This window comes from Martes martes (genome assembly GCF_963455335.1).
Source record: "Martes martes genome assembly, chromosome: 15".
Taxonomy (NCBI): Eukaryota; Metazoa; Chordata; class Mammalia; order Carnivora; family Mustelidae; genus Martes; species Martes martes.
In genome coordinates this window covers 39,419,996-39,447,104 of record NC_137903.1, presented here as the reverse complement: position 1 = coordinate 39,447,104, position 27,109 = coordinate 39,419,996, and the positions used below count along the sequence as shown (strand labels likewise).

Sequence of the window (27,109 nt, the reverse complement as noted above, 5' to 3'; positions counted from 1 at the left end):
GCGATCTCTTTGGTACTTTCTGGTTCCTTCTATTTCTAATTCTCTGGCCAGAAGACTACTTTTGCCACTGTGTCTGCATCCAGGGCCAAGTGGATGGAGGGCAAAGAGAGAAATGCAATGGGGATTGGTTCTACCCTCTTGGAGACAAAGCTGTACAGGAGAGGAAGGGTCCTCTCCCCACGTTTTGGCTCCCACAGGCTCCCAAAGCCGATAGTGGATGCTGTCACCATGATGGGACTGCTGGGGGTCAGAGTGGTGGCGTGGTAAGAGAACACAAAAGAGCAAAAAAACAAAAGATTTCTATACTCTCTTGGGTGTATTAGAAGTTCCCCTTGTACTCCTTGAGCCAGACTGAGAGGGCTTATGCCTATATGTGCCCCAATACTCACTTCCAGCTTTCCCATGTGCTGAGTTCAGGCTGTGGGATACCTGCGGTGGGGGTGGGGGTGGGGGTGGGGGGGAGGGTAGACTCGTCATGGGTTCAGTGGTACTTCAAGCTCTCATCTTCTTCCCTAATCCACCTGCTGTTTTCTTCTGGAGGTCCATGTACTCACAGCTGAAGCTGGTAGAAGAGCTGCGGCCGCAAGTGCTGCTCCACCTTATCTCAAACCAGTCCAACTAGTGCTTTTAAAGTTTATTCTCTCTCCCCACCGTGGGTCGCAAACTCACGACTCTGAAATCCAAGAGCCACACATTCCTTCATCTGAGCCAGCCAAGTACCCCCCAACTAGTGCTTTTAATATAAGAAAGAGGAATGAAATTATTTTGACTTTTTTCTCACATTAACATAAATTTCAACTGCAGTAAAAGGAACGTTTTCCCTGTTGTTCCAAGAGAAATAATACTGAATATGATGACAAATTACCACAAGGCCATCTTTGACGAAGATGAACAGGAGTAGTGTAACGAATATAGGGATTTGGCTTTCAGTTTTATTTTCAGTAGGCAGAAAGGATAGGACCTCTTACTGCTCTTGGGCAATTAATTTCATATTTCCCTCATTTTGAATTTGTTTTAGAATACTTTGAAGACTTTTAGCATCATACAATTGCTAATCTTAGAGTTTTCTAAGGGTAACAGAAGGTATCAACTATAAAATGCTGCCAACACTGCCTCTATCAATGACTTAAAGCTGTGGCTGAGAAAGACACTTTATACACACACATGCTTTTTTTTTTTTTTTGAGAGCACAAGCAACCCATGTGGGACAGGGGTACAGGGAGAGGGAGAATCTTAAGCATGGAGCCTAATGCAGGGCTCAATCTGACGACCAAGGTCATGACCTGAGCTGAAATCAAGAGTGGGACACTTAACCACCTGAGCCACTCACATGCCCTGAGACCTTTTATTTTTAAGACAGAAAGCTGGCAGACTAGGTACCCCAAGAGGTAAGTAGAGAACATATGTAGCCTACAGCAATGTTTAATGAACTCTGTGCTCCAAGGAGAGAGGGTCCGTAGAAGAACAAAATGAAACTGTTTTAACTGCTAACTACACCTAGAATCTCAAACTTCATGTGGGTTACAGGAGAGTCAGCAGGGTTTGACCAAACATATCACAAACACATTTGTTAAAAATTAACCCGGGTAAGTGTGATTAGGGTATCTAGAAATACTTCATGAGTTAAAAAAAAAAATTGGGAGTATAGAGCACTGCAATTTTCAGAATATATGATGATTTGGGGTTTTGTTATTTATATTGACTTTAAGAAACTTGATACTTACAAATTAATTATCTTAATAATTTTATTTTGTGCAGACACAAACAGAAGTTTTAGATTTAAGGATTTCAGTTTCTTCCCACATAAGAACACTCTCTATGGGGACGGTCCTGTTTTGTTCCCCAACTGCCAAAAATGATATTTAATAAAAGACACAGCTCTCAGCAGAAAAAGCAGATGTTACTTCTAAATAATCCTTCAATTAAAGTTATGAAATAAACTTTAAGAGCCAGGTACACTTTTTCCCCTGAAAAAATACAATTACTACTGTTAGCAGCTACTATTTATTGACCTTTATTTATTGACCTAGATAGGCTCTACCATTTGATTCTCAAGTCCTAGAAGTACTGTTGTCAGCCCAATTTCCAGAGAAGGAAATGGGCTCAGAGAAGTATCCAAGGACCACAGAGTTAGGAAGTAGCAGAGCCAATACTGTAAAACAGGCTATCTGCCTTGCGCCCTCTGCTATAAGCTATAAGCTATAAGGACCCAGGGAATCCCAATCCCAGTCTCACCCTTCCAGGTTATTTTTATAAAGTAGTATTAATAAGTAGAAGACATAAATGAGAAAGAAAAAGGCCAAAAATCCTCCAGTGATCCCACTGATTCAGGGGTAGGGAGTGGGGACACAACCCCAAACCCCAAATACCCTTTACTATTCGATGTTACTCCTCTTAATGAAGAAAACAATCTTGCCATCAACATACATCTTCAGAGAAAGTCATGTAATAAAAAGTACCAATAAACAAAATAACAAACAAAATTTACTGATAGCATCATCAGGCTTATTTTAGACTAAATGAATACAGTATATTCTTGAGAACTTAAAAACTTCAAAAGAAACAATATATTCATATAATATTTTACTTACTTCTCTGAGACATGCAAAAATTCATATGGCTAATGGAATTTTCCACATTAAAATGCTGCTCAACATGACAAATACCTAACCAAAAAAAATACTGTATTGTAGGAAGCAACATGTGAACATTTAGGTGGCAAAATTAAGGTTACAGTATGATAAATATCAAATAATATCCTTCTGGCCTAATGGAAAACATAACAGTTGTGACAGTCGGGCTTAACACCTTGGTTAAATACAGAGAGAAACGAGTGGGGGGGCGGGGGCAGGCACAGACATATGCAAAGATTTAACAGTTTGAATAATCTTTAGCCCTTCCAAGAAAATGTAGATGGGAAATCTGTGGCAAATACTTGTGTAATATGGTGCTTTCAGTCCACTAGGGATCACTCTGTTCATGCACTTAAAGTAACTGCAGTTGTTTCTGAGCACTGAAAATTAGATTCAAAGCAAGTCTCTGCTCCACAAGCTAAGGATACTACAAATCCCTTATATTCAAAAACACAGTTTAAATTTGTAAAGTGTTAGGTTAGGAAAGGATTATCTGTTTCCATGATTACGTTTTTTTTTTTTTTTAAGATTTTATTTATTTGACGGACAGAGATCACAAGTAGGCAGAGAGGCAGGCAGAGAGAGTAAGGGAAGCAGGCTCCCCGCCGAGCAGAGGCCTGATGCAGCCAGATCCCAGGACCCTGGGATCAAGACCAGAGGTGAAGGCAGAGGCTTTAACCCACTGAGCCACCCAGGCGCCCTCCATGATCACTTTCAGACAGAACAGAGACTACACACTGTATCATACAGAGTCTGGTATGCTGCTGTGCACAGATTAATTCCAGTTACCATATTTTGTCTGTAAGTCATGAACAGCACAGATTTCATGCTCCAAAAGAAATATGTCAATCCGGCAAAATAGTTACATTTAATTTTCTTTCAAAGACAGATTAACTAAATTTTAAGGAAGAACTGCCTTTCACTGGTATCTCATTTTCAAATTACTGATACAAACTTACCAGAGAATAATTACGTATTTTGTCCCACATCAGCCTGCAAAAGGTTTCCCAACATAGATGTATTTGTTCAGTTTCCAAAAATAAATAAAAGTTTCCTACCTGAAAGCATTTACATTCCTAGCTCTCTAAAGTAAACATTAAAAAAAAAAAGTACAAAAAATCATCTCCCCATTTCTGAAGAGCCCACTTAGTTACATGAAGTATTTTCTTTCCCAATACTTTTTCAGATTCAAAAAAAGATTTACTTCCTAAGAACACGACAGATCTTCATTTCAAACCATTCAGTCCGTTTCCATGGCAACACTGCGGGATTCCTTGGCTACCATAAGTCGCATTAGTTGACTGTGGAATTTCTCAATCTTCTTTACGTCTTGGGCTTGGTCTGTTCTATACACCAAACACTGTCAGAAATTTTAAAAGTACACATTAACTACGCAAAACTAGATTATCAACAACGTAGCAAATGTAGGACTGGGTACAAATAGGAGTCTTTCCTCATATTAAGGCAGTTACACTAAGGTTTCTAAGCCCCCGACAATTCATTCCTTTAGTATCTTATAGTATTTCCATTTCCACTGCTGTAAGCAAAAAACTAAATGAACTCTAACTGAAGCTCCTCAAAAATGACCAATTAAGTAACATGCTAAATCCTGCTGTGGTGTCTGATGAGAACTCCCGGCTAGGAATCAGATTATTTTCTCCCTGGGATCTGGTCATGACTGACTTGAGTTATACTGGGAAAAGCACAGTAATATTAGGACTGGTTTCCCTACTTGTGAAATTGGGAGATGGGGAAGCAATAGTAATGATAATTTAAGGGAAAAAAAATCCACCATCCCTTGCTCACAGCTGGTCATGTTCTAAGTTAAACCAGATAAACCTGTCCAGCTTTGATTTTTTGAAGGCATTCACAATTTTTAATCCAAACCAAATTCTTCCTTGCTCTAAGTTAAATACTTGCTCTAAGTTAAATAGATGCTTAAGATCTGCCTGTGGTTTGTCAAAAACCATTTGTTCTAGAGTCTTCAAAAATATCAAATTTAAGCTGCAATTTTTTCCCCTTATTTTGTATTAAAAGGTCCATTTTTCTTTAGCCCATCTTAAGGGTTCACATGAGTCTTAAAGAAACGAATGATTCTACAATAATATTCATCAGCTTAGGGTGCCTGGGTGGCTAGCTGGTTAAGCAACTCCCTTCAGCTCAGGTCATGATCCTGGAGTACCTGGATCAAACTCCGAACTCCCCCCAAGTCGAACCCCCCTCCCCAAGTCGGGCTCCCTGCTCAGCAGGGAGTCTGCTTCTCCCTCTGGCCCTCCCTCCTCTCTCAGGTTCGCGCACGCGCGCGCTCTCTCTCTCTCTCTCTGATACATAAATAAATAAAATCTTAAAAAAAAAATTCATGAACTCAAGTAACCTATAGTTCAAACTTTTCATCTCCGACTGGTCTGAGTTGATTTAGCCTTTAAAAGGCACTCACTTAAAACTGTTATCCACGTATTGTAGAAATTTGTGTAACAATCTTATAAAGAGGCCATGATAATCTCCAACATTCCAATTTCAGTATATGTGCTGTGGGAGAATCTATCTACCTTGTCACTATGGTTTGACAGAAAAGATTTCAAAGTCCTAGAAAATATTATAAATCAGTCGTGGGATCAGAAAAATATGAAGCATAAATGGGATTATAAAAAAGTCAAAGACACAGTGATAATAATAAATGTAGCCTAAGACTGAGTTTCTGAAGGAAGTGGTAACTATTAAGATGAACTGGCAAGGGAAGTGCACACACTTTTTAAGAGAGTCATTAGGAAACAGGTTTTTTTCTGTCAGAGTTGAGTCAGATAGTTATTATTTAGAAGAATGGATCTGGTTGTGTCTTTGGCCCCTTCCAAATATGGACTAATTCTCAGTAGTTTTAAGAAAGAACACAGAAAGCATTTTTCATATTTCGATCTTGTCACAGGAATCATCAGTGTGACATAAAGTTCCTGCCAACACTGGCATCCATGTATCCTTAATTATGTTTAATCATTACTGGAGGCAAAAAGTCATCATTTTGAGTTAAAGCCTTTTGTATTAAAATCAGCTCTGCATTTTTTCCTAACTTAAAAATAGGACACACCAACTTGTCTTCAGCAGATACACCCCCCAACTCTGTGCCCATCACAATGGAGACGATGGAGACGATCGTCAGTGTGAACACCCCAGACTCAAGAGCACATGTGGATGTACTGGGAGGCAAGCACTAATGCTAGGTACCTTCCTGTGTGGGGTTTATGTCCCACCCCCTGATCAGGGGAGCAGACCACCACTACGCACTTTACAGATAAGGAAATGGAGCCCCAGAAAGCCGAACTTTGGTCTGAGCTTTTCCAAGGCTGAGACGCTGGTAAATGGCTAAACTCCCATTCCAATCTCTTGACTCTAAGTCTAGCACACGACACCATTTTTCACGTTTTCAGTTACTTCCAACTTAACTGGTGCCTGGAAGACACAGTGATCATTAAAAGTCTGAATTCACGTAACCTCACATCAGAACCTTGAACACGAATATATAAAAAGCTAATATATGAAAAAAAAAAAAAAAAAAAAAAGCTAATATATGAGCAAAGACAAGAAGTGACTTTGAAATTTTTTAAATTTAAATTTAATTTTAATTTTTAAAAATTTTTTAAATTTTAAAATTTTTAAATTTTTTAAATTTTTAAAATTTTTAAATTTTTAAAATTTTTAAAATTTAAATTAAATTTAAATTTAAATTTTAAAATTTTTAAATTTCTGACTCTGACTCTGAAATTTTTTAAAGAATTCATCTGGGGCGCCTGGGTGGCTCAGTGGGTTAAAGCCGCTGCCTTCGGCTCAGGTCATGATCCCAGCATCCTGGGATTGAGCCCCGCATCGGTCTCTCTGCTCAGCAGGGAGCCTGCTTCCTCCCTTCTCTCTCCGCCTGCCTCTCTGCCTACTTGTGATCTGTCTGTCAAAAAAAAAAAAAAAAAAAAAATCTTTAAAATATTTTATTTATTTATTTTGACAGGCAGAGATCACAAGTAGGCAAAGAGACAGGCAGAGAGAGAGGGGAGAAGCAGGCTCCCCGCTGAGCAGAGAGCCCGATGTGGGGCTCGATCCCAGGACCCTGAGATCATGACCTGAGCCGAAAGCAGAGGCTTTAACCCACTGAGCCACCCAGGCGCCCCAAAAAATCTTTAAAAAAAAGAATTCATCTAAGTAACCTCCAGGTCCGGAGAGTCGCTGGACATGCTAGTCACTGGACATCAGGTAAGAACTTTACTGCTCTCTACTGTCTTGAAGCTCACAATCTACTAAAAAGACAAATATGATAAAACAATTGTGATACAGCACAAAAAGAGCCAAAAAGAAAAGCAAGAGAGGAAGTATTCCTTTCAGCTGGGTTTTGAAAGATAAGCACCCATCTCACCACACTGGGGTGGCAGTGGATTCAATGCCACAAAGATGGGAAGAGGACACTCAGAGGCACAGAGGCCCAAGATAGCCCGCCCCGTCACAGAAGCCCCGCAGTAAGGCAGGAAAGGCAGAGGATATGGGGCACATGAGGTTGCGGTCACACCAGCAGTGACGAGGAGCCACTAAGGTTTTAAGCAGGGTCTAATGACCAAACCTGCCTTTTAGAAATCTCTCCAGACAACTGAAGGGTGAACTGGAAGCAGGGACACATTTGGGAGATGGGTCTAGCCAGCCAGCCAAGTGAGGATGACACCCTAAACTCAGGGGAGGCACAGTGGAGACAGAGTGCTCGTGACAGGAAATGAGACCAGGGTGCTTGAGTCAGCAATTCCCAAGTGCCTGGGAAAGCACATGGAGCATGTCAGAGGGATCGAAGACAAGCTCTTCACGTGAGGGGCCAGTGGACGTGAGAACGGGAAACGGAGGACTCTATCGCACTGGCAAACAGGAGGTGGCAGTTTCAGAAATGATGAGGAGTTCCATCCTGGGCAGGCAAATTCTGAGAAGCACCGAGGAAAGGACACAGAACAGAGAGCTAATCAGGAAGTCAAAAGAAAAATGTGACCTAAATGTACAAATCTGGAGACAGACCTAGATTGCAGCAGTCCCGGGCACTGTGGCTGAATGGACTGCTCCAGAAACAGTATGAAAAGCTGACCCAGGACAGAATTCTGGAGAAACCAGTATTTATTAGCAAAGAGCACTAAGGCAAGCACAGAAAAAGAAAAGGAAGATAAAACAGAGCCACAGATGCCAAAATAATTTCCCCCAGAGTGGTTTTATGTATCAGAAGCAGCCAGGAGGTCCAGTAAGATGCGGACTGCTGAGACCGTTAGGTTTGGGAGCGCAGGGCTGCTGCTGGGCTGGCCGCGAGACTCGTTCAGCGGACAACTGCCGCCGTGTGGAGATCAGGCAGCAGAGGGTCCTGGAAGTACCGGGGTGTGCGGAAGGGACAAGACTGAGCAGCGCGGGAAGGAGGGAGGCAGCTATGAAGCCTGTAACATGTGTTCAAACACCATTTCCTTCCCATACACTCATAAGGAGACCTCTATCCCCTCATACCCAGTTTTGGTTTGAGTCTGTACACTTCTTTTGCTTAAGGTCTGAAGTAATTACTAAATGACACTTGACGTACTACATTATTTCCCCAAGAGTCTATAAAAGTAGCTTCTAGAATGAGATTTCTGACTTTGGAATGAAATGCAAAATAAGCATCCTAATGGGCAATCTGCATAAATTCTATGTAAACAATTTCAAACAAATGATTAACTCAAACGAATCTGGAAATATGCAACAAATAAAAATGTATACTTACAACTAAATCATCTGTTACTTTAATACACAAACTCCCATCAGAATGCCTATATTTGAGAACCACACGGGCCTGAAATAAAAATACACATTTAGAAACAGTGAAGTCAGAAGACATTTCTCATAAATAATTAGTCTTCAGGTATGCTAAAGAGGATCCCTCTAGAATAGCCAAAACATCTACATACATCTTTACTGTAAACATCATTATTGAAATGAGGTAGAAAATAGTATTTTAGTTCCTTCCTATTGCTATAACTCATTTTTTAAAAAGACCTATTAAAAAGTTCAATATTTATTTGCAGCCAATTTGAAGAGATATACTGAAAATTCCCAAAACACATCCACATTCAGGGCATATCCATGAGACTCTTAAGGTGGTTTGGCATTAAGAATATACAGATCCCAGGGCGCGTGGGTGGCTCAGTCGGTTAAGCATCCGACTCTTGATTTTGGCTCAGGCCATGATCTCAGCATTGTGAGACTGAGCCCCATATCCGGCTCCGTGCTGGGAATGGAGCCTGCTTGGGATTCTCTCTCTCCCTCTGCCCACCCCCTGACACAAATATACAGATCTTCCTCAACTCACGATGGGGTTATTCCCCCAATAAATCCACTGCCAGCTCAGTGGGTAGAGCATCCGATTCTGGATCTTGGGGTTGTGGGTTCAAGCCCTTCACTGGGTGTAGAAATTACTTTGTGGCCCAAGAAAAGATCAGAGTTCAAATTCATAGTACAATTTCAACTGAATTTATATTGCTTTTGCAGTACCAAAAATCAAAAAACTAAAGTCCAAGCATTGTAAGTTGGGGACCATATATATACTGAAGGGGATCACAACATGTTTCCTCAAAACATGTCATTTTGACATAAGGACTGTTCTGAGCAGAGAATGATTGGCTCTCTGCCCTCTCTGGCTAAAGAACAGGACATAAATTAACCTTCGTAAAGGGGACATAAAATTTCTAGGGTAAAAGTGCTCCTTTCTCCCTTCCTGGGAAAAGGAGGACTCTTATCTAATCACCTTCCCCTCCACAGTAGCTCCAAACCCCCTGTCCTTAGTCCACCCTCTTTCCCACACTCCATCAGCCTTGCTGATCACAGTATATCAGCCCCAATTCTAACTACCTCCTCAAGTCAAATGTTTTGTGAACTCCGTGCACACTGCATACATGTGTCGGGTTTTCTTTCTTGTTACTCTGTCTCTTGTCAGTTTAATTTGCAGGGCCCCAGCTATGAAACCTAAGAGGGTAAAAGAGAAGAGTTTTTCCTTCCCTACAATATCAACCCAGCCACAGAAGAATGAAAGGGAAAGTAGGAGGAAAAACAGCAGACTACACTATGCAAGTCCAAATCTGTGTGGCAGGAAGTACGGCAGTCACAGTTCATGCTGTCCCCTCCCTGTGGCTCTCAGGAGGCAGATTCGGACTCAAGCATTCAGCGAAATCACGGCACCACACAATGCATTAGGACAGAAAAGCAGAATTCTTGTCTCCATCAACGACCTTTCCAAAAACAATTCCTATACGGAACACCATGCTACACAACACCTTCCACTGTTCGGCATTCCACAGTTAGGGAGCCAAGAAAATGATTTATCGAGAAGAGAACATCTCCCAATAAGGTTTACCACTTCTGGGAACATTAATTTTATTTTTTTAAATGATGGATTCAAAATAGTGTAGTGAGGCAGAGTCCGTTTTTTGCTGACCTACAAAAATAACCAGCTGTTTCAAAAAATGTGAAGTATCTAAAAGCCAAAACAGGAACATAATTTTAAAATGGTCACAATGTAGACCCAGAAGCCTCAAGACAATTCTGGAAACTAAAGAAAAAGGGCTTATGAAGAGCTGTACCCTCCAGCTTTTCCCATTAGGTCTCTGCTCTCCTGGGATTGGGCGGGGGGGGGGGGGCAACAGTCAGAGATTTGTTTTGGTGAAGGAGAAAAGGGAACTCAGAAAGCACTTATATAAATTATAACTAGATTATCTTTAGGCACCAGATTCTATATATTGGGTTATTTAATTCTACATGTTTAAAAAAATTCAGTTCTCCAGAAACAAACAGAAACTTTAAAATGTGCTAATTAACCATGGGGGCGCCTGGGTGGCTCAGTCGATTAAGCTTCTGACTTCCCTTCCGCTCAGATCAGGATCTCAGGGTTTTGGGATGGAGCCCATCTAAGGCTCCCTGCTCAGCGGGGAGTCTGCTTCTACCTCTGCCTCCCTCCACTTGTGCTCTCACTCACTCCCTCTCTCAAATAAATAAATAAAATCTTTTTTAAAAAAATGTGCTAAGCATGACAACTATGTAAACTCCTCAGTCTCAGTTGAAAGAATAATGGCTGGCTTCATGAGGAGAAGTGGGAGTTAAAAGCTCTATGACACTGTAAGAGAGTCTATTCTGTAACTGAGGGGGCACCTACGTTATCCGATGCCACAAAAGGAGAAAAAGCGATCAAGATTCTTGCTCTCTTAGGAACTCTGAATTCAATCAACCAAAATAACCAAGCACAAGACAGCATGAATGAAGTCCTTTTATAGAGGCATACAAAGGTAAAATGCTAAAAGAGAAAACAAGTAATTATAACTGGGGGAAGGGGAAGTGTAAAAAGGCTTGCTAAAGATGGCTTTGTCAATGCACGCTTTTTTCGTTTAGGGAAAAGGGTAGGAGAGAAGCTGAAGGAGCAGCGTGAGTGAAGATCTAAATTCTGTAACTTCCTGAGACTAGAACAGAGGATGGTGGATATGCTGGGAAAACAAAGCCAGAAAGATTGGAGAGGGTCAGACTGTGGACTGGGAGTCTGGACTTTACCTGGCAATCAACGAAAAGCCAGTATTTAAGTAGGAAACTGAGAGAATTCCATTTTTGTTTTAGACAGGTGTGGCATGAGTAAAAGAGGGATTAAAAAGGCAGAAAGAGTGACTGAGGTTATCACATGGTCCAGCAGTAACACCAACTCCAGTGAGAACAATGCAAGAGAGAACAGTAAAAGGTGACAGGTGTACTCGGCAGGCTCAGAGGGTGGGAGAGAGGACAGAAAATTCTCCAAAACGGATTCCAAGGAGTCTTGACAAAAGCCCTCTTCTTTAGTTCTAGCAAAGACAGCACAGACTTGGGGCTTAAAGAACAGGGTTCAAATTCTAGCTTCATCTCTTGGAGACCAGGCAATCCATTTAACGTATCAAAGACTATTGACCTCAAGGGATTGTTTTGACTATTCACATGAATTATACCCGTGCGGATACGTAGTGTAGAGTGTTACACAGAAGGCACTCCACAAAACGGTCAGTCAAGTGCCCCTCACCTATCAAAAAATCAGAGTTAAAAACCAGTAGAAGTTTTCAGGCCCTGGACTTTTCTGTGGGGTGAAGAGAGGAAAAGCTCTCTCCCCATCCTGTGTATTCTAGACCAGCTCTGTTCACGGCAATATGCTGTCATTACTATCTTGTGTTCATTTCCCTATTAAATTTAACTAATTAAAATATGATTACTCTTGACGTGAACTTCTATACTCTTTATATGTTTTCAGATATTTTGTGTACCATGTGGGTACCTCTGGACAAAAATCCTGTATTGTTCTCACAGTACACTGCACGGAGAAACAAATGTGCCAGCACACACAGGACGTCAACCAAATGCAGGAGCTAGAAATCGTGTCATACACAAAACACTCGATTTCAAAAATACCTAACTCATGTCATCACCTATTACGTTACTGTAAAGAATGGACAAACACTGTTTCACAGATTCTTGTTAGGTATCTAGGTCTAAAAACCTACTGAGACTTTTAATTAACAAGGAGCGATTTAAATAGTCTCTGGATAGAACAACAAAATTAACTGAAACTCGGGAGGAAGAAAAATCAAGACCTGAATGATCCAGTTCCCGTCATGGGGCCCTCTTTGCTCTTTAATAAGGAGCTAACCTCTGGTGTCTACTCACCGTAATTTTTGTGGGGACCACGAATGAGCCCCCTAAACTGTCCGCCAACATTTTACGTTTAAGAGTATTCTCCCGAGAAAAGGGTGCAAGCCTTCTCATACACGCCGCAGCGGGACGGGAAAAGGGCACCGAGACCACCGAGGGTCAGGAAGCCGCAGCCGCAGGAGGAGGAGCCCTGCCCTTAGAGACACGTAAACCTACCGCGGCCACCGGGCTTGGGGGCGGGGAAGGCAGAGCAGAGCCGCTTGGGGGCCGGCGATGACCCGGTTTCCGGGACTCGTCCGGCCGCTCCTCCGAGAGGAGGCAGTGGGAGCCACGACACCCGGCAGGGTCCGTCTCCACTCACAACCAGCACCTCCCGGCGGGGCTGGAGAAGCTCCGCAGGCCGCGCGGACCGCAGGGATGACATCCTGACCCGGGGCCGATGCAGCGGCCCCGCGGGGATTTACCTTCATAGGGTCGGCGAGGTAGAGTTTCTCGGCCGCGCGACTGAACTCCTCCCAGGTCTGGTACTGCGGCATTGTGGCTCCGCAGCGGAGAGTGAGGGGACGAGGCCGGGTACGGCAGGCGGCGCGACCCAGCCCACCTACCACCTACTTCTGACGGCCAGACACCGGTGCGGGGGGCCTAGCGAACCGAAGATGGCGGCACCTCCTCGCACCAACGCCTCGTCCCATTGGACGGCCCGGCCCGCCCTCGCCCAATGGGAAGGAGAGATGCTGCAAGGAGGGGCGGAGCCCCGAGCGAGCGGCTCTGGGAGCTCGCAGGGAGAAGTCAAGAGCAGGGAGACAGGTGCGACATTGCCACAGTGCCCCCTTCAGGGCTGGAGGAGCGAGTCGACGGTGTTGGCCCAGGGGTCCTTCCAGAGAGACTGATGCAAGGCCTGAGTCCCGCTACCAGGACGCAGCGGCTGGGTGGGAGCCGGCAGGTTCCAGCTGACACGCCGCAGCCTACCAAAGCGGAGCGGGGCGGAGCGGGGCGGGGCGGAGCGGGGCGGGGCGGGGGGGGGGGCAGAAACGCAAGGACGCCACCGGAAAGTGTGTGCGATGGGCATTTATGTCGGTTCGCGGGACCCCATGGGAAGCCTTTGGGTCCGGGGGCGCAAGCCTAGTGTCGAGGGTCGCAGCGGGTGTTCCGCGGGAGGGCGGGGACGGAGAGGCCCCTTCCAGGTCTCAGGGGTACGCAGTGGGCGGGTGTTCAGGGGATGGGGAAGAGGTCCCATAATTACCTGTGCGGGGGTCAGAAATTTTAACTTAGCTCTCCAGGCACTGGGGTGACATGGAAGGGTATCTGGCTTTAATCACCTTTATTTAGGTATATTTTACGTACAATGAAACGCACTGGTTTTAAACGTACAGCCTGATGTATTTTGAACAGCATATGTGTAGACCCAGCAGTCACATACCAGTATGCCCAATGCCAAAGAGTTCCCTTATGCTACTTTATATTTAATCGCCCCCCGCCCACCCCTGACCCTGGATGATCACCCATCTGCTTTCTGCAACTCTCGAGTCCTGTCCACTGCCTTTTATAGGACTGAAGGGAAATAGTGCAAACCCAAAGGTAGGGGAGGCCCCTTAATGTGCTGGTGCCTAGTTACGGCATAGGAATCGTGGATCTGAATTACGGCACTCACCTGGGACTGGAGAGGAGCTTACAGATTAGGGATGAAGCTGGTGAGTCCCGTGGGGTACGCAGGAGAGAGTGGAGGGATGCCCAAGCCTGGTGGCAGTTTTGGTGCCACTGATGGGGGCACAGGGCAAAGAAAAGGGAACAGCCTGGAGGGAGGCTGGGGAAGACTGTGTGGGTGGAGGCGTCTGTCTCTATGGGAAACTCCAGCAGTGGCCAGACATAGGAGTCATCAGCAGATAAGGCATCATGGAGCCTTCCTCCGGGGAGGAGGAGACTAACACAAGCCCCGGGAACAGCCACACGAACAAGGATGAGAGAGAGGCAGACGAGAAGTTATCAGAGGGATAAAAGGAGGGCAGGAGGGTCTGCGATGTGAGGGGAGGAGCAGGTTCCAAGGAGGAACCGTCAGTGATCTCAGGGGGCAGAGAGATGGGTACACAATTACAAAGGACTGAAAGGAGTCGGTAGATTGCGGTCGTTGGTGACCTGGGCCAGAAGAGCCCCACAGTTGGACTGGGATCTGGGTAGAACTGACGAGAAGAAGCAGGAGGGGCAGAAAAGCAGAGCTAGTCGCTTTATACTCTTCTTGATAGAGCTCAGCCGGAAACAGAAGAGATCAGAACACGGCCTGAAGACAATGGTGAAACATGAGTATTCTTTTTCTTTTCTTTCTTTTTTTTTTTTTTTTCTGTAGGCTCCCCGCCCAGTGTAGAGCCCAGCAAGGGGTTTGAACTCACAAGCCTGAGGTTGAGACCTGAACTGAGATCAAAAGTCAGACGCTTACCCGACTGAGCCACCCAGGCACCCCGAAAGAGAGTTATTTTTTAAGATGGAAAGAGTTTGTGCCTGTTGGTAACTTTCAGAGAAGGAATCATAAGAGCCGGAGGGATTAAAACTAGAAGGAAAGGGGAAAGCAAGATCTCAGGGAGAACATAAAGGGGACGACCAAAGGCACAGATGTGTGAATGGGAGGAGGCTCCTGGCTGCCTTGGAGGTGGTGCGGAAGGAGGAAAAGGGGAGTGATGTGGGGGTGAGGATGTCCGTAGGAGGGCAAACAGGGATTCGGAGAAATGACGGAGGAAGCAGACCGGAAACTCAGATAGCATGTCAAACAGAGCCAAAGGCCCAGCTGAAGTTGGAGATCCTACTCCTGGAAGAGCCCTAATCTGTGTGCTTTGGGGTCCATGTCCAGCACCATCCAGACGCCTGGGTCTTGCAGTGCGAAAGACAGGTAGTAGGGATTTGTAGGGTGGATGCGGCAGAAGGACAAGGGGACAGAAATGTTGAAGGTACTGGCAAGAGCGTGGGAAGGGATACATCACAGGAGCTGGGCTAAGTAGTTGGGTCTTTAATTGGGTCAAAAGAGAGAGATGAAGGGAGCAGGTGTCGAGGGCGTCTGAGGCTTATGAACCAGGAAAAAAGAGCTGATTTGAGAGGAGCCGTAGCTCCCGGGGAGGCTGACTTTGTCCACTCTTTGTCAACGTCATCTACAAGTCAGGCAGAGGATGGGGTGAAGAAGAGGACTGAGAGCCAGGGGCCCAGTTACTGAGAATGGGGTGGAGGAGCCACGCAGGACAGCAGCGAGGGGACGGAGGGCAGAGTGGGGATGAATGACCCTCTGGGAGGAGGGGTTTTTGCCTGTAGGATGTGAGACGGTGTCACCTTTGCCTTCTGTCCTAGTGAGGAACGTCCTTATGTCACGTGCCTACCCAGGGCAAGAGCAAGCCTGATCTCGCCCCTGCCTCCTAGAGACCCCGGCTTCACGAGCAGGGGATGTTGTGGTGAGGGGGTTCCTGCACCCCTCTGCTCAGCCCAGCTCTGGCGCCTGAAGACAAACAGCCCAGGATGAGCAAGAGGTTAGGGGACCTGTGCTGGAACATTCCAGCGTCCCCAGCTATGCTCCATGCACTCTCTAAAGCAGGTTATTTTTTCAGCTGTAGAGGAATGGCTTCAGAAAGGCTCCTTGAGAGCACCCTTTCTACATTGCACTTGGCCTCCTTTTCACACACATGTGTCTTGTTTAGGCGTTAGAACGACCCCGAGAGGATGGTTCACAAACCCTTAGCACAATTCTGAACATCGGAGAAGCTCACAAAACCCAAAGTATCTTAGTAACTGCGTTGGTAGAAAACAGCCCGACCTCTCGGACGGTGGAGTCTCTGTCCCACCTGGTGTGTTTGAGGACAGGATGGAGCTCAGGGTAGCACATGGCCGTCCTCCCTTTGTGGACTCCAGCAAGCTGTGACTTCCCAAAAACACGTGGCCGCCAAGGATTTTGGACAAGGGGTCAGGGATCTGTGCAACCCTCCCTTCTAGATGACAAAGACACTGAGTCTGAGGGGCACCTGGCCGGCTTAGTCTGTCGAGCTTGCGACTCTTGATCCAGGGTCTAGGTGCAGAGAGGACTGAAAAAATGAAATCTTTTAAAAGAAAAGAAATCGGAGAATAAATTATACCCTCCAGATTGGCACAGAACTTTGCTCTTCATTGGCCGTCAAATGGCAGGCCAGCGGATGTGTTAATCACAACAGGAAGTTGATATGATTCGTTTTGGTTTTTAGAAATTGCAACTGGTGGAAATAGGGGAGCTGGGTTGGTGGAGCCAAGCTCGTCGGGTGCAAGGTCAAAACCAAAAGCCTTTGTCCTTTGTCCTGCTTCCGGTTGCCTCCCCAGTTGCTCTCCTGTCCTGGGTGGGGGTCCCCCCATTCCCCATCGATCCCATTGGCAGCGGAGCTTGGCCCCCTGGCAGCCTGAGATGGTCCCCACCGACCTTCATGTCGCCCCTCCCGCAGACTCTCAAGCCTTTCTTGACTACATTACTCACCTGCAGTGACTACATTACTTACTACATTACTCACCTTGAGGCCACCAGCCACCGCATCATCCTGAAAACTGCCCAGGCCCCTGGCTTGTCTGACCTCATTCTCCCTTGTCCTCCCTCTCCCCATGTGGCTTTACTGCTCTGGCTCTGTTCTGGCCCCCAGGGCTCCCCAGCTCCTCCAGCAGCAGTCCCGAGGAGCTAGACTTCAAGCTCACCTCCCAACCCCTTCTTCATCCCAGGGCCATGCTGTGCCACTCCCAGATTTCTGTTGAGTGTCACCTTCCTCCCTAAGCCTGATTCCTGTGACCAAATGCCTGCCAGGCCCTGGGCTAACCCCAGTTCCATCCGTGGAGATGAGCCTAACTTCTTGGCAAACCAAAGCAATGGATAGGCCATATGTGTGATACTTTCTTTTTTGTTTATTTTACCGTTGCTATTGGCAAATTAAGCCACTTCTGTCCTGTTACCTGGAGTTGAGGACCTGTGCTTTACAGATGAGTCAGTCATTGGTCTGGACAAAGTATTTACAAGCTAACGGGGTCAGGGCAGAAACAGTAAGGCAAATTAAGGAATCCCCGTAATCGAAGAGAGGAAGAGTGTCACGGGGAAGGAGAGAGCAGTCTGGCCCACGGTGCATGTGTGGGCTTTCCCTTCCCTTGATCTTTCCCCAAAGGAAAAGGGTTGATCATCTCAGTAACAGGCCACGGTGTGGTTGGCTTGCCAGTGACTTGGGGTCGCCTTGGTTTTCAGGCAGTATTCTCAGGACCTGCAGTGTGCCAGGACTCAAGCAGCCTTGTTCACTCGTACCTTCTTGGAGGACTCGAAGTCTCAGCAACACGTCTGGGCGAGAAACCGATCAGGGGAGAGGAGGCTGCTGAGAAACCGAGAAGTGGGTTAGGCTGGGAGCTGCGAACAGAACCAGGAAGGAAGGAGCCCCGAGGGTGGCCGCATTTCTCAGTGTCCAGTGGGGGGCAGTGGTGTGCAGACAGTCAGGGGGAGATGTCCCTGCAGGAAGGGCCCTCCCACCCTCCCGGGAGCCAGCTGGACTCCCAGGATTGCGGGGGAGTGGCGGGTGCCTCTGGGTGCCTGTTGCTCAATCAACACTTCCTTTGGGGAGACAGCCCGGGCACGGAAGGGCTCACCAGGAACTTCCAACCCAGCTGAATCTGTTAAGGACACGGAGCACCTCTCCCGTGCTGCAGTGAGCCCTGAGCTGAGTGCGAGAGCAAAGGGGAGGGGATGAGGCGAGTGGGCGAGTCATCAGAGCTGAAGTCTTTCCTGGAGCCCCTGCAGTGGGGACCGTGAGGCACCCTGTGGAGCTGGGCAGGTCTAGGCGCTCCCTCCCTCCGGGGTGGGGCCAGGGCCCGCTCAGAGGTCCAGACAGAACAATAGAAGGTGTGACTGTATAAAATGCCAAGACTCGACTCCCCTGGAGTGTCCGTGGGAGGAGCCTGGGGCTGCCCCAGGGGCCCACCTCTGAGCCTGTGGTCAGAAGTCCTGGGAGCGGCCAGCGGACAGCAGGGTGACCTGCAGGCTGGGAGTGGCAAAGGTAGAGAGGTTCTCTAAGGGATGAAGCTCTTTCCCAGGAGCCAGGCTGAAGGGGGCTCAGAGACTACAGACGGTGTGAGAACTGTAACCCAGTTACAGTTAAGGGTTAAGGCGCCCCTGGGTCAGCTCTGGGTGTCCCAGGTGCATCCCAGTCCAAGAACGCTGATACTGCCCTTCCATTGGGTAGGTAATGATCTCTTTCTCTCTCTCTTTTAAGTAGGCTCCACGCCCAATGTTGGGCTTGAACTTGCTACCCTGAGATCAAGAGCAGCCACCCAAGTGCTCTTTAACGTGAAACTGATTTAAGCAGAATGAAAACATCTCACAAACAACAGGGTAGAAAAGCCCTCCCCCCCAAACCTGGGTGTTGAGAGGCAATGACTGAGCCCTGTGGTTGGGGAAGACCACCCTCAATGTTAAATTCTCTGGGGGAAGCTGGGTCAGGCAGGGTTAGACCTGCCCAAGCCCTCTGCTGGCTGCTCTAGAGACTGAGGCCAAAGGCGGGTCCTCAAGATCTCCAGGCTCCTGGCTGGTCAGTTGCATCTGAAATTGACTGGAATGAAATGCAAACCCAAGTAGCTGGGAAGAAAAGGTCAGAATTTTAGCCCTGTGTGCTCCCCTGGCTGGCCCGGGTCCCATCACTGCTCAGGTTCCCCTGCACTGCCCAAGGCCCCAGAGAATGACCCCATTGTCCGTGAGGCAAACAGAAATAGCAGCATCTTCTGTTCTCTGCCTTAGGGAGATTCACTTGAAACCCCGAAGTCCCAGATGTGGGGGACAATGGAGGTTGTTGTTGCAAATTGGGGAGCCTGGAACAGATGAGAGGCAGGTATTGGGAAAGCGGCCAGTGTGGTGGGCTGGGCTGCCGGGAGAGCCACCACGTTAACCCAGTTAGCAAGCACTGGCAGGAGTTCTGTTAATCACCAAAGAAGGGCGGTGGATAAAGGGGACAACCAGCTGGTGGGGGTGGAGGGGCCCCCCCCCAGAGGCCAGGAGGGGGACCAGCGCTGGAAAGAAAGGACGGGGAGTTATTTCTAGGCTGGTAAATGTTATTTTTATCATTTTAAAAATGTTCTGGTTTTTTTTTTTTTTTTTTTTTTGTCTAACCATGCCCTGGAGCATTTGGATGAACTGTGTTTGCATTAATTAATAAATCAGATGACATCTCCACTCGGCAGTGAGCTGTGCCTTGGAGACCGTCTGGGTGGCCCGGGAAATGGTGGCGGCGGCCTCCTGACTGATCCCAGCTGTTGTGTCTGTCTGTCTTCAGTCCTTCAGTCCCATCAGTCCACACTCGTGAGCGCCTACTGCTACTCACTAGGGTTTTATGAGGAATGAGCCCAGCACGGAAACGGCAGCGTCTGGACTCAGGGCTGGCTATAATGAGGGGTGTGTACAATCCAGTCACACAATTGTGCTGAGCGGGCAAGGCATAGGTTCACTGCGGGTGGGATTCTGAAAAAGCTGAACAGGGGTGCTGGAGTTCAAGGACAAAGGTCAGATGATGATAGATGGAAGGGCCAGGCTTTTGGATGTAGAGGGTGTGAGCAAAGGCACAGAGATGAACTTTCGGGGAGCAAGTGCAGCCCTTCCCCAGGGGGAGGTCAGGGTACCTGGAGTTTAGTGAGCTTAGCAGCAGAGTCGCCCAGAATGGCCGCTTGGGAGAGAGTGTGCTGAAGGGGGCAGTGACCACTGGCGTCACAGTGGGCAACGGGCTCCTGTCCCATCCCACCCCTTCTTGACTGTGTCTTGTTTTAGAGGATCTTCACATGGGGCTGCAGGAAGCAGGGCACTGATAACCCCAGCCTTCACCGCAGTGAGGGGGAAGAAAGAGACACCCCTTCCCTGCCCCGCCCCCCCCCCCCCCCCCCCCGCCGGGCAGAGCTCCAGAGGGGCAGACGGAGAAGATAAGCTCAGGCCCAGGAGAAGTTGTGCCTGCCCTGTCCCGTTCCCGATGCAGATCTGGGAGCCATGTCCCTCAGCCCCCTGCTCTCACTCCGGCACGCTCTCCCCCCTTCCCACCCCACCCAGCCTTCCAATCCCTGCCAAAGAGGAAAGGGATGAAGTGTGCAAAGGTGAGTGTAGCATGTCCCTGCTTGTGATCAGGTGCAAGGCGGGGGTATCCAGTTGCTCAGGCTCCTGCTAAGCTTTGCTGGCCTTTGTGGTCTGTCTCCAGGATGCAGGGGCCGGGCAGCAGGCACTGACCCTCATGACCAGCGCGATGATCTCTGGAGAAACTACCACCCACCACAGTTAGTAGGAAGATTTCTGTATCCCCAGAGACCTCTCAGGCCCATGTGTCGACACGGCATGTCTAAGTTTTTGTACACAGGGGGTCAGGGCTGGGAAACATGTCCATCTTGGCTTCTAGACCTTTCTCCAGGAACGAATCACCAGCACATCCCAGGTGTAGACTCCCTCCTCCCATCGGGGTTTGATGGCGGGCCTCCCAGGCTGCTGGTGGGCCTCTGTCCCTCCATGCAGGGCCTGGGAGGGTATCTGCACGGAACGGGCAGGTCCGCAGAGCCCTCTGTACCAGAGCACACAGTACCCGCTACTCTCTGAGCAGTGGCCTCAAGTCACTCCTACTGCTTCTCTGGTTTCAGAACTGCCCAGCAATGGGCACTGGGTCCGGGTCCCCTGGGCTGCAGGGGGCTAAGGGAATGGCCACCTTCTCCCCCACTCCCTGCTCTCACCTGCCGCCACATGGCCCCCAATGCCACTGGGGTTGGAGGCCGACCCCCGCTGTCACGCCATTTGGAGGGCGACTCGGAGCAGGGTGCGGGGCCTCCTTCAGGGGTGAGCGGCCACCTGAGCTGGGCAGGAAGAGACTGACAGGGCAGAGGTGGGACAGCTGCTTTGGAAGGGCAAGGAAATGTGGCCATGCCATGGTACAGCACCCGGAGAGCTTCCCAGCGTCCCCTGGAGAACGCTGGCCCATCTCCCAGCCGTCCAGGGCCCCGAGGCCCGGGCGCAGCCCTCAGCAGGCCCTGACCGCTGCAAGCAGAAACAGGCCTCTGAATGCCTCCTCCCTTCCTGACCATCATCGCTGCTGTGTCATCCCCCCGCCCCCTGCAGTCCCAGGGGGCCAGCACCTTCACCTCTCCTGGGGCTGGATGCAGGGGCCAAGGTGCTCCAGGGACAGAAATGAGCCCCTGTGGCCTCTCCCGCGCTGGGGAAACCTTGCAGCTGGCCTGAGCATGCAGAGCCTTGTCTCGCCGACTTGGGACCTTTCGGATCAAGGGTGTTGGTGAAGCAAAGTTTTGGCAAGAACCTTGGCGGCGGCTGCCAGGAGGAGGCAGAAGGGAGATAATTAGACCTGGTAATCGGCGGGTTTCTGCTTCCTTACAGGGCAGCAGGGACTGTAGATGAGAGGGGAACACACAGAAGAAAGTTCTCCAGGACCAAGGCTGAGCCATCCCCATCGGGGCCCACCATCCTGTCCCATCTTGCCTGGCACAAGTGTCTGGTGTGACCAGTTCCTCTGTACCCCCCGCCCACCCCCCAGGCTGTGCTCACCCAAGTCCTGGCCAAGCCTGGGACCAGACAGCTTAGGGCTTCGAATCTGCGGGTCCTCTGTAGCGGGACTTCCCCAACTCTGGCCCCCTCCCCAGAAGAGCTCCGGCAGGGCCCACAGCAGAGGGCTTGAGTGAAGGATTCTGTCTCCAGGCAGAGCTGCCTCATCATTTCCTCCAGAGAAGTTTGCTCTTGGGGTGGTTTCCAGGCCCCTGTCCCTCCGGACCAGATGGCTCATATTAGATCTCAGTGTGCAACTCGCTGCCCTTTGTGGGAGCATGTTCTGGATTTGTCCCAGCCTGAGCAGCTGATTCACCAGGACCTTCTGGGAAGGCCTCCCCGTTTGATTACACCTCAGCTCGTCAGCATAGAAGCTGCGTGTCCCATTTCCAGCTTTTGTGGGAAGCCCGTTGCTTCTAGGCCCAGACGCAGAAGTGTGTATCCCGGGGACCAAAGTCAGACCTTGGGCTGGGGCTACGGGAGCCCCACGTTAGGTCAGCAGACCTGGTACTGCTTTCTGAGGGGCTGGCCGCTCAGAGTCTGGCAGAGGCCAGACCGTTTGAGGTTTTGTTTTCCTTAGGATTTGTGTGTGTATTTTGGAGAGCGAGAACATGAAAGCATGAGTGGGAAGGGCAGAGGGAAAGGGAGAGAGAATCCCAAGCAGATTCCGCACTGAGCGTGGAGTCCCGCTCGGGGCTCAGTCTCACAACCCCGAGATCATGACCTGAGCTGAAACCAAGAGTCTGACGCTAGGCCGACTGGGCCACCCAGGGGCCCCAGAGGGTGGACTGTTCTGTGGCTGTTTCGTGTCTTGGGAAAAGCAGAAGGAGGGAGTTCCTGCCAGGGTAGAGCTGGAAAGCCTCGGGTCAGCGGAGCGGCCTTCTGTGGCCTCCCTCCTTCCCGGCTGTCTGGTGCTTACACATCCTGCTGAGTACATACAGGGTGCTGGACACGGTGCCTTCAAGGGACCCCCACCCATTGGACCCAGGAGCCGGACGGCCCCTGCGCCCTTTGGGGAAGTCACTCGGCCCCCACGGGCATCTGGTTTCTCCTGCACAGAGCAAGAACAGGCTACCTTCCTTCCTGCTCTGTGAGGACCCGGCTGGCTAACAGATGCCAAGTGCCCTGCCCCGGGGCTAGGAGCAGTGAGGATGGTGTACAGCGGAGAGGTTTAGGAGGACAGGTGGGAGGAAGGGCTTGAGAGGCGTCCCAGGATCCTGGGGCTGGATGTGCGTGGCCAGGAGTGCTGGCTCTGAGTCTGGGGTCCCCTTCTGTGCCTATTTAACCTTAAACAGTTACAGCCTTGGCTGGTTCCTTTGTCAAATGGGGATTGTGTTCTCCCTTCCAGCCTCAGTGGGGGAGAGCAAGAGAAAGCAACACTATCCACTGTGTTCCAGACGCAGTCGCAGGCCGACACTGGGCAAGAATGGATGTAAAAAACCATCACCTTGTCACCTGTGCAGTGCAACCCCCAGCTAACTGTGCCTTTCGGCTTTGCCCTGCGCTCCTGGCCACAGCACCCCCGCTCCCAGCAGGGGCGATGTAGGTGGGCACTCTGGTCTGCTCAGGCTTCAGACCCTCAGGTACCCTGGGGATTCACCGCATTTCCCTGCTGTTTAGGTTCAGATTACTAAAGCCTCTTGCCCCCATGGGAGGCTGGTGATTTCCTCAGTGGAGGGTCTGGGACCCCCAAGGAGCAGGGAGAGCCCTGTGGAGCCTCGTGGGGGAGGGGACTTGGGAATGGGGTGCTCTCAGGGGTTGAGCGAACACTTCCCAGAGCAGCCCCTCGGGGTGGCAGGGCCCCCTCCCCCTGCACACAGCCGGCTTGTGTAGGGGGAGGGGGAGGAGGTAGGGAGGGGTGGGGAGGCCCAAGCGTCAGCCTGTCAGCCCGCTGCTTGCTCACCCTCTTGGGCTGCCTTTGCGCATCCTGGAGAATCTTCTTGGCATCATATGGAGCTTGCCCCCGGGTTCCAGACCAGCCGGCTTGGCAGGAATGTGGGGGAGGAGGAAGTCTGCTGCGGAGCCCTGTTCGGGGAGCCCGGCCAACGCTAATGGGATCACCGGCTGCGGCCCCGAGGTCCTGGCGAGGTCAGCCAGGACATTGTGAAATGACATTTCGAAGACCCCACCGCAGAGGGTCAGAGAGCGTGTGGGTGGACTTGGCAGAGAGCAAGGACCCTTGGGGAAGTCGTCAGTTGCCCTGGCACTTGGTTAGACTCCCTGCAGAACAGAAGCTCGGGCCAGGCCAGCCCTGGGCAGCTGTGGATGGGATGAACGGTCCCTGGACAGGGTGGTGGGGTGGTGCAGGCTTGGACCCACTGCTGGGGCCAGATTAATATGAGCTCCATAGGGGAGAAAAAAGAGGGGTGCCTGGGGGCTCAGTCAGTGAAGTGTCTGCCTCCAGCTCAGGTCATGATCTCAGGGTCTGGGGATCAAGTCCCACATCGGGCTCCCTGCTCAGTGGGGAGCCTGCTTCTCCCTCTCCTGCTGCTCCCCCTGCTTGTGCTCCTCCTTCTCAAAAAAAAAAAAAATCTTAAAATAAAAAATTAAAAATCTGCAAAGTACTTTTTAGGTGGAAGGAATTGCTGCCAGACACCGGATTGAAGGCCCAGAGGGTAAGAGTTGTTGTCTGTCCGCTTTGGGGCCTGACTCTGGCCCCACAGGCTGGCACTTCCCCTGTACTCTGAGAGGAGGTCATGTGGGGAACGAACATACCCTTTCTCCTTGGTGGCCTGGGTCCCAGGGAAAAGGAGCTTGCAAAGGTCACAGGGTTCCCCTGTGGTCTTAGGACAACCCCAAGGCTCCCCAGTGCAGGACGGGGGTGGGGGCGGGGGCCTTGTTTTCCGCAGGATTTGTGTTTATAACCCGACAGTTTCTTTACCTTTTATCTCACAAGAGTGAGTAATCTATTGGGGAGATTTAACGAAAACGAGACATTACCTCACTGGTGTCTTATCCAAGGCCGCTCCTGTGACTTGGGGTCTTTTCCCGTGTTAAGCAGGATGGGGAGAACTCCATAGACTTCCGCCGAGTCAAGGGAATCACAGAACACACATGTTTGAGAAGCCCTGTTCTGGTATTTGTACTCAAGCCCTTCTCTCCACCCACCTCCCCCCCACCCCGCCCCCAGTAAACATCTGTTTTTTTCATTCTGGAAACATGGCAGAGGGATTCAGCCCAGCCTACCCCACGGAGTGAGCAGTCTCAGGGGCTTCTCTGGCTCCCCTCTTCCTGGAGGGGTATGAAGAGTTTCCTGTGTGAGCTCACAACGGCCTCCTCCTCAGGCGTGGGAAAATACTAGCGGCAGGCAGACCCCTCTCCGAGGTCGATGGCTCCCTCTCTTTTTTTTAAAGATTTTTATTTGAGAGAGAGCATGAGCAGGGGGAGCGGCAGAGGAAGAGGGAGAAGCCGACTCCATGCTGAGCAGGGAGCCCGATGCGGGATTCGATCCCAGGACCCCAAGATCATGACCTGAGTCGAAGGCAGACGCTTCATTGACTGAGCCCCCCAGGCACCCTCGATAGCTACTTTCTAACAGAAGTGTCAGACAATAGCGACTCAAGTGGCCCACGTGTCCCTTCAGGTGTAGAAAGGCTGCTGCTTCTTGGAAAAGGAGAGTCTGATGGGTCCGAGACGGAATTACCCCCGGGTTGTCCTCACATAGGATAGCTCTCGTCACTCCAGGCTGGGCAATGGGACATCTGTGTCTGGCAGCAAAAAATTTAAAGCCCAGTGAAAAAGGTCCACATATCCACAATCACTGTGTAGTAGGTGATACGAGGACTAAGTCTTAACAGGTGTCATTGTGGTTTGATATCTACCAACCATCTGCTGCTCTGCTGATGGTACTGACATATGGGGGAGGGACAGGACCTACAGTCTGGGACTGACTTGAAAATACATTAGTGGTGGGGTGCCCGGCCGGCTCAGTCAGAGCAGCGGAGAACTCTTGATCTTGGGGTCATGAGTTCGAGCCCCAAGTTAGGTGTGGAGATGACTTAAAGATAAAATTTTTTTAAAAAAGATTTTATTTATTTATTTATTTTACAAAAAGAGACACAGTGAGAGAGGGAACACAAGCAGGGGGAGTGGGAGAGGGAGAAGCAGGCTTCCCGCCAAGCAGGGAGCTGAATTCGGGGCTCAATCCCAGGACCCTGGGATCATGACCTGAGTTGAAGGCAGACAGTTAACCAATTGAGCCACCCAGGCGCCCCTTAAGATAAAATCTTTAAGAAAATAATAAATATGTTAGCGGAAATGTAAGAAAAAGAAAAGAGGTAAAGCACGTGAGACAAAACCTTTTAACACTAGAGTCTGGGTAATGGATAATATGGTTTCATTTTACAGTTTTCTCAACTTGTGTGGTGGATTGAACATGTTCATAATTAGAAGAAAAATTAAAGACACTGTGACTAGTGTTAAAAGACAAACCACAGACGGGAGAAGATATTTAGAACACATGTAACTGACAAGGGATTTCTACCCGAAATGTATAAACAACTCCCACAAAATAGTTAAAAAAGAAAAAAAAAAACCACCCTAACAACACATAGGAAAAAAGACATATATAAAAAGCAATTTCAGGGGCCCCTGGGTGGCTCAGTTGGTTAAGCATCTGACTCTTGATTTTGGCTTGGGTCCCGGTGTGAAAGTCGTGAGACTGAGCCCTGCCTTGGGCTCCTTGCTATGCATGGAGCCTGCTTAAGATTCTCCCTCTCCCACTGCCCTCCCCCACCTCTCTCTTTCCAAAAAAAAAAAAAACAAAACAAAACAAAAAAAAGTAAACAAATAAAATTTTAAAATAATTAGACAAACCAGTTTCATTCCCCAAAGGAGAAACTTGAATGGCCAATGTCTACTCTCCTAGGTAATCCGGAAAATGCCAAGTAGAGAATAAGACAGTAATGCCCATAGATGGGCAGGCATTTGAAAGTCTGGCAATATCAAGTATGGGGGAGATGTAGAGTTTAAAACATATACTTAGGAAGCGACTTGGCATGTCTGTTAGAAACCTGTATGTCCTACAACCTAGGAGTCTACTTCTGAGTGTACAACCCTCAAAAAAATCTTGGGTGGGGTCCCTGGAGGGCTCAGTTGGAAGTGTGTGTAGCTCGTGATCTCGGGGTTGTGAGTTTGAGCCCCACGTTGGGTATAGAGATTACTAAGAATAAAGAAATAAAAAAGTCTCGGGCTGGTACCCTATACAGATTTGATCACACAGTAGATGCCCATTACTGCGTTGTTTAGAATAGCTGAAACC

At 49.0% G+C, this 27,109-nt stretch overlaps 1 protein-coding gene across 1 annotated transcript; it reads right to left on the bottom strand.

The window, feature by feature from the left end:
• Positions 1–1,739: 1,739 nt before the first annotated feature.
• SRP9 (signal recognition particle 9) lies at positions 1,740–12,991 on the bottom strand. Its single transcript, XM_080824035.1, has 3 exons — positions 12,782–12,991; positions 8,392–8,460; positions 1,740–3,993 (listed from the first exon to the last, which is right to left on the bottom strand). Exons 1-3 carry the CDS (start codon positions 12,851–12,853, stop codon positions 3,874–3,876), a joined length of 261 nt encoding a protein of 86 aa, XP_080680161.1. The 5' UTR covers positions 12,854–12,991; the 3' UTR covers positions 1,740–3,873.
• Positions 12,992–27,109: the final 14,118 nt, after the last annotated feature.

Bases quoted from the DNA above. Each gene is read 5' to 3' on its own strand.
- SRP9 (XM_080824035.1), bottom strand. From the start codon at position 12,853: ATGCCGCAGTACCAGACCTGGGAGGAGTTCAGTCGCGCGGCCGAGAAA. The intron at 8,461-12,781 runs GTAAATCCCCGC...TTTTTATTTCAG, and splicing joins ACCTCGCCGACCCTATGAAG to GCCCGTGTGGTTCTCAAATA. The intron at 3,994-8,391 runs GTAAGTATACAT...AATTTCTGACAG, and splicing joins AAGTAACAGATGATTTAGTT to TGTTTGGTGTATAGAACAGA.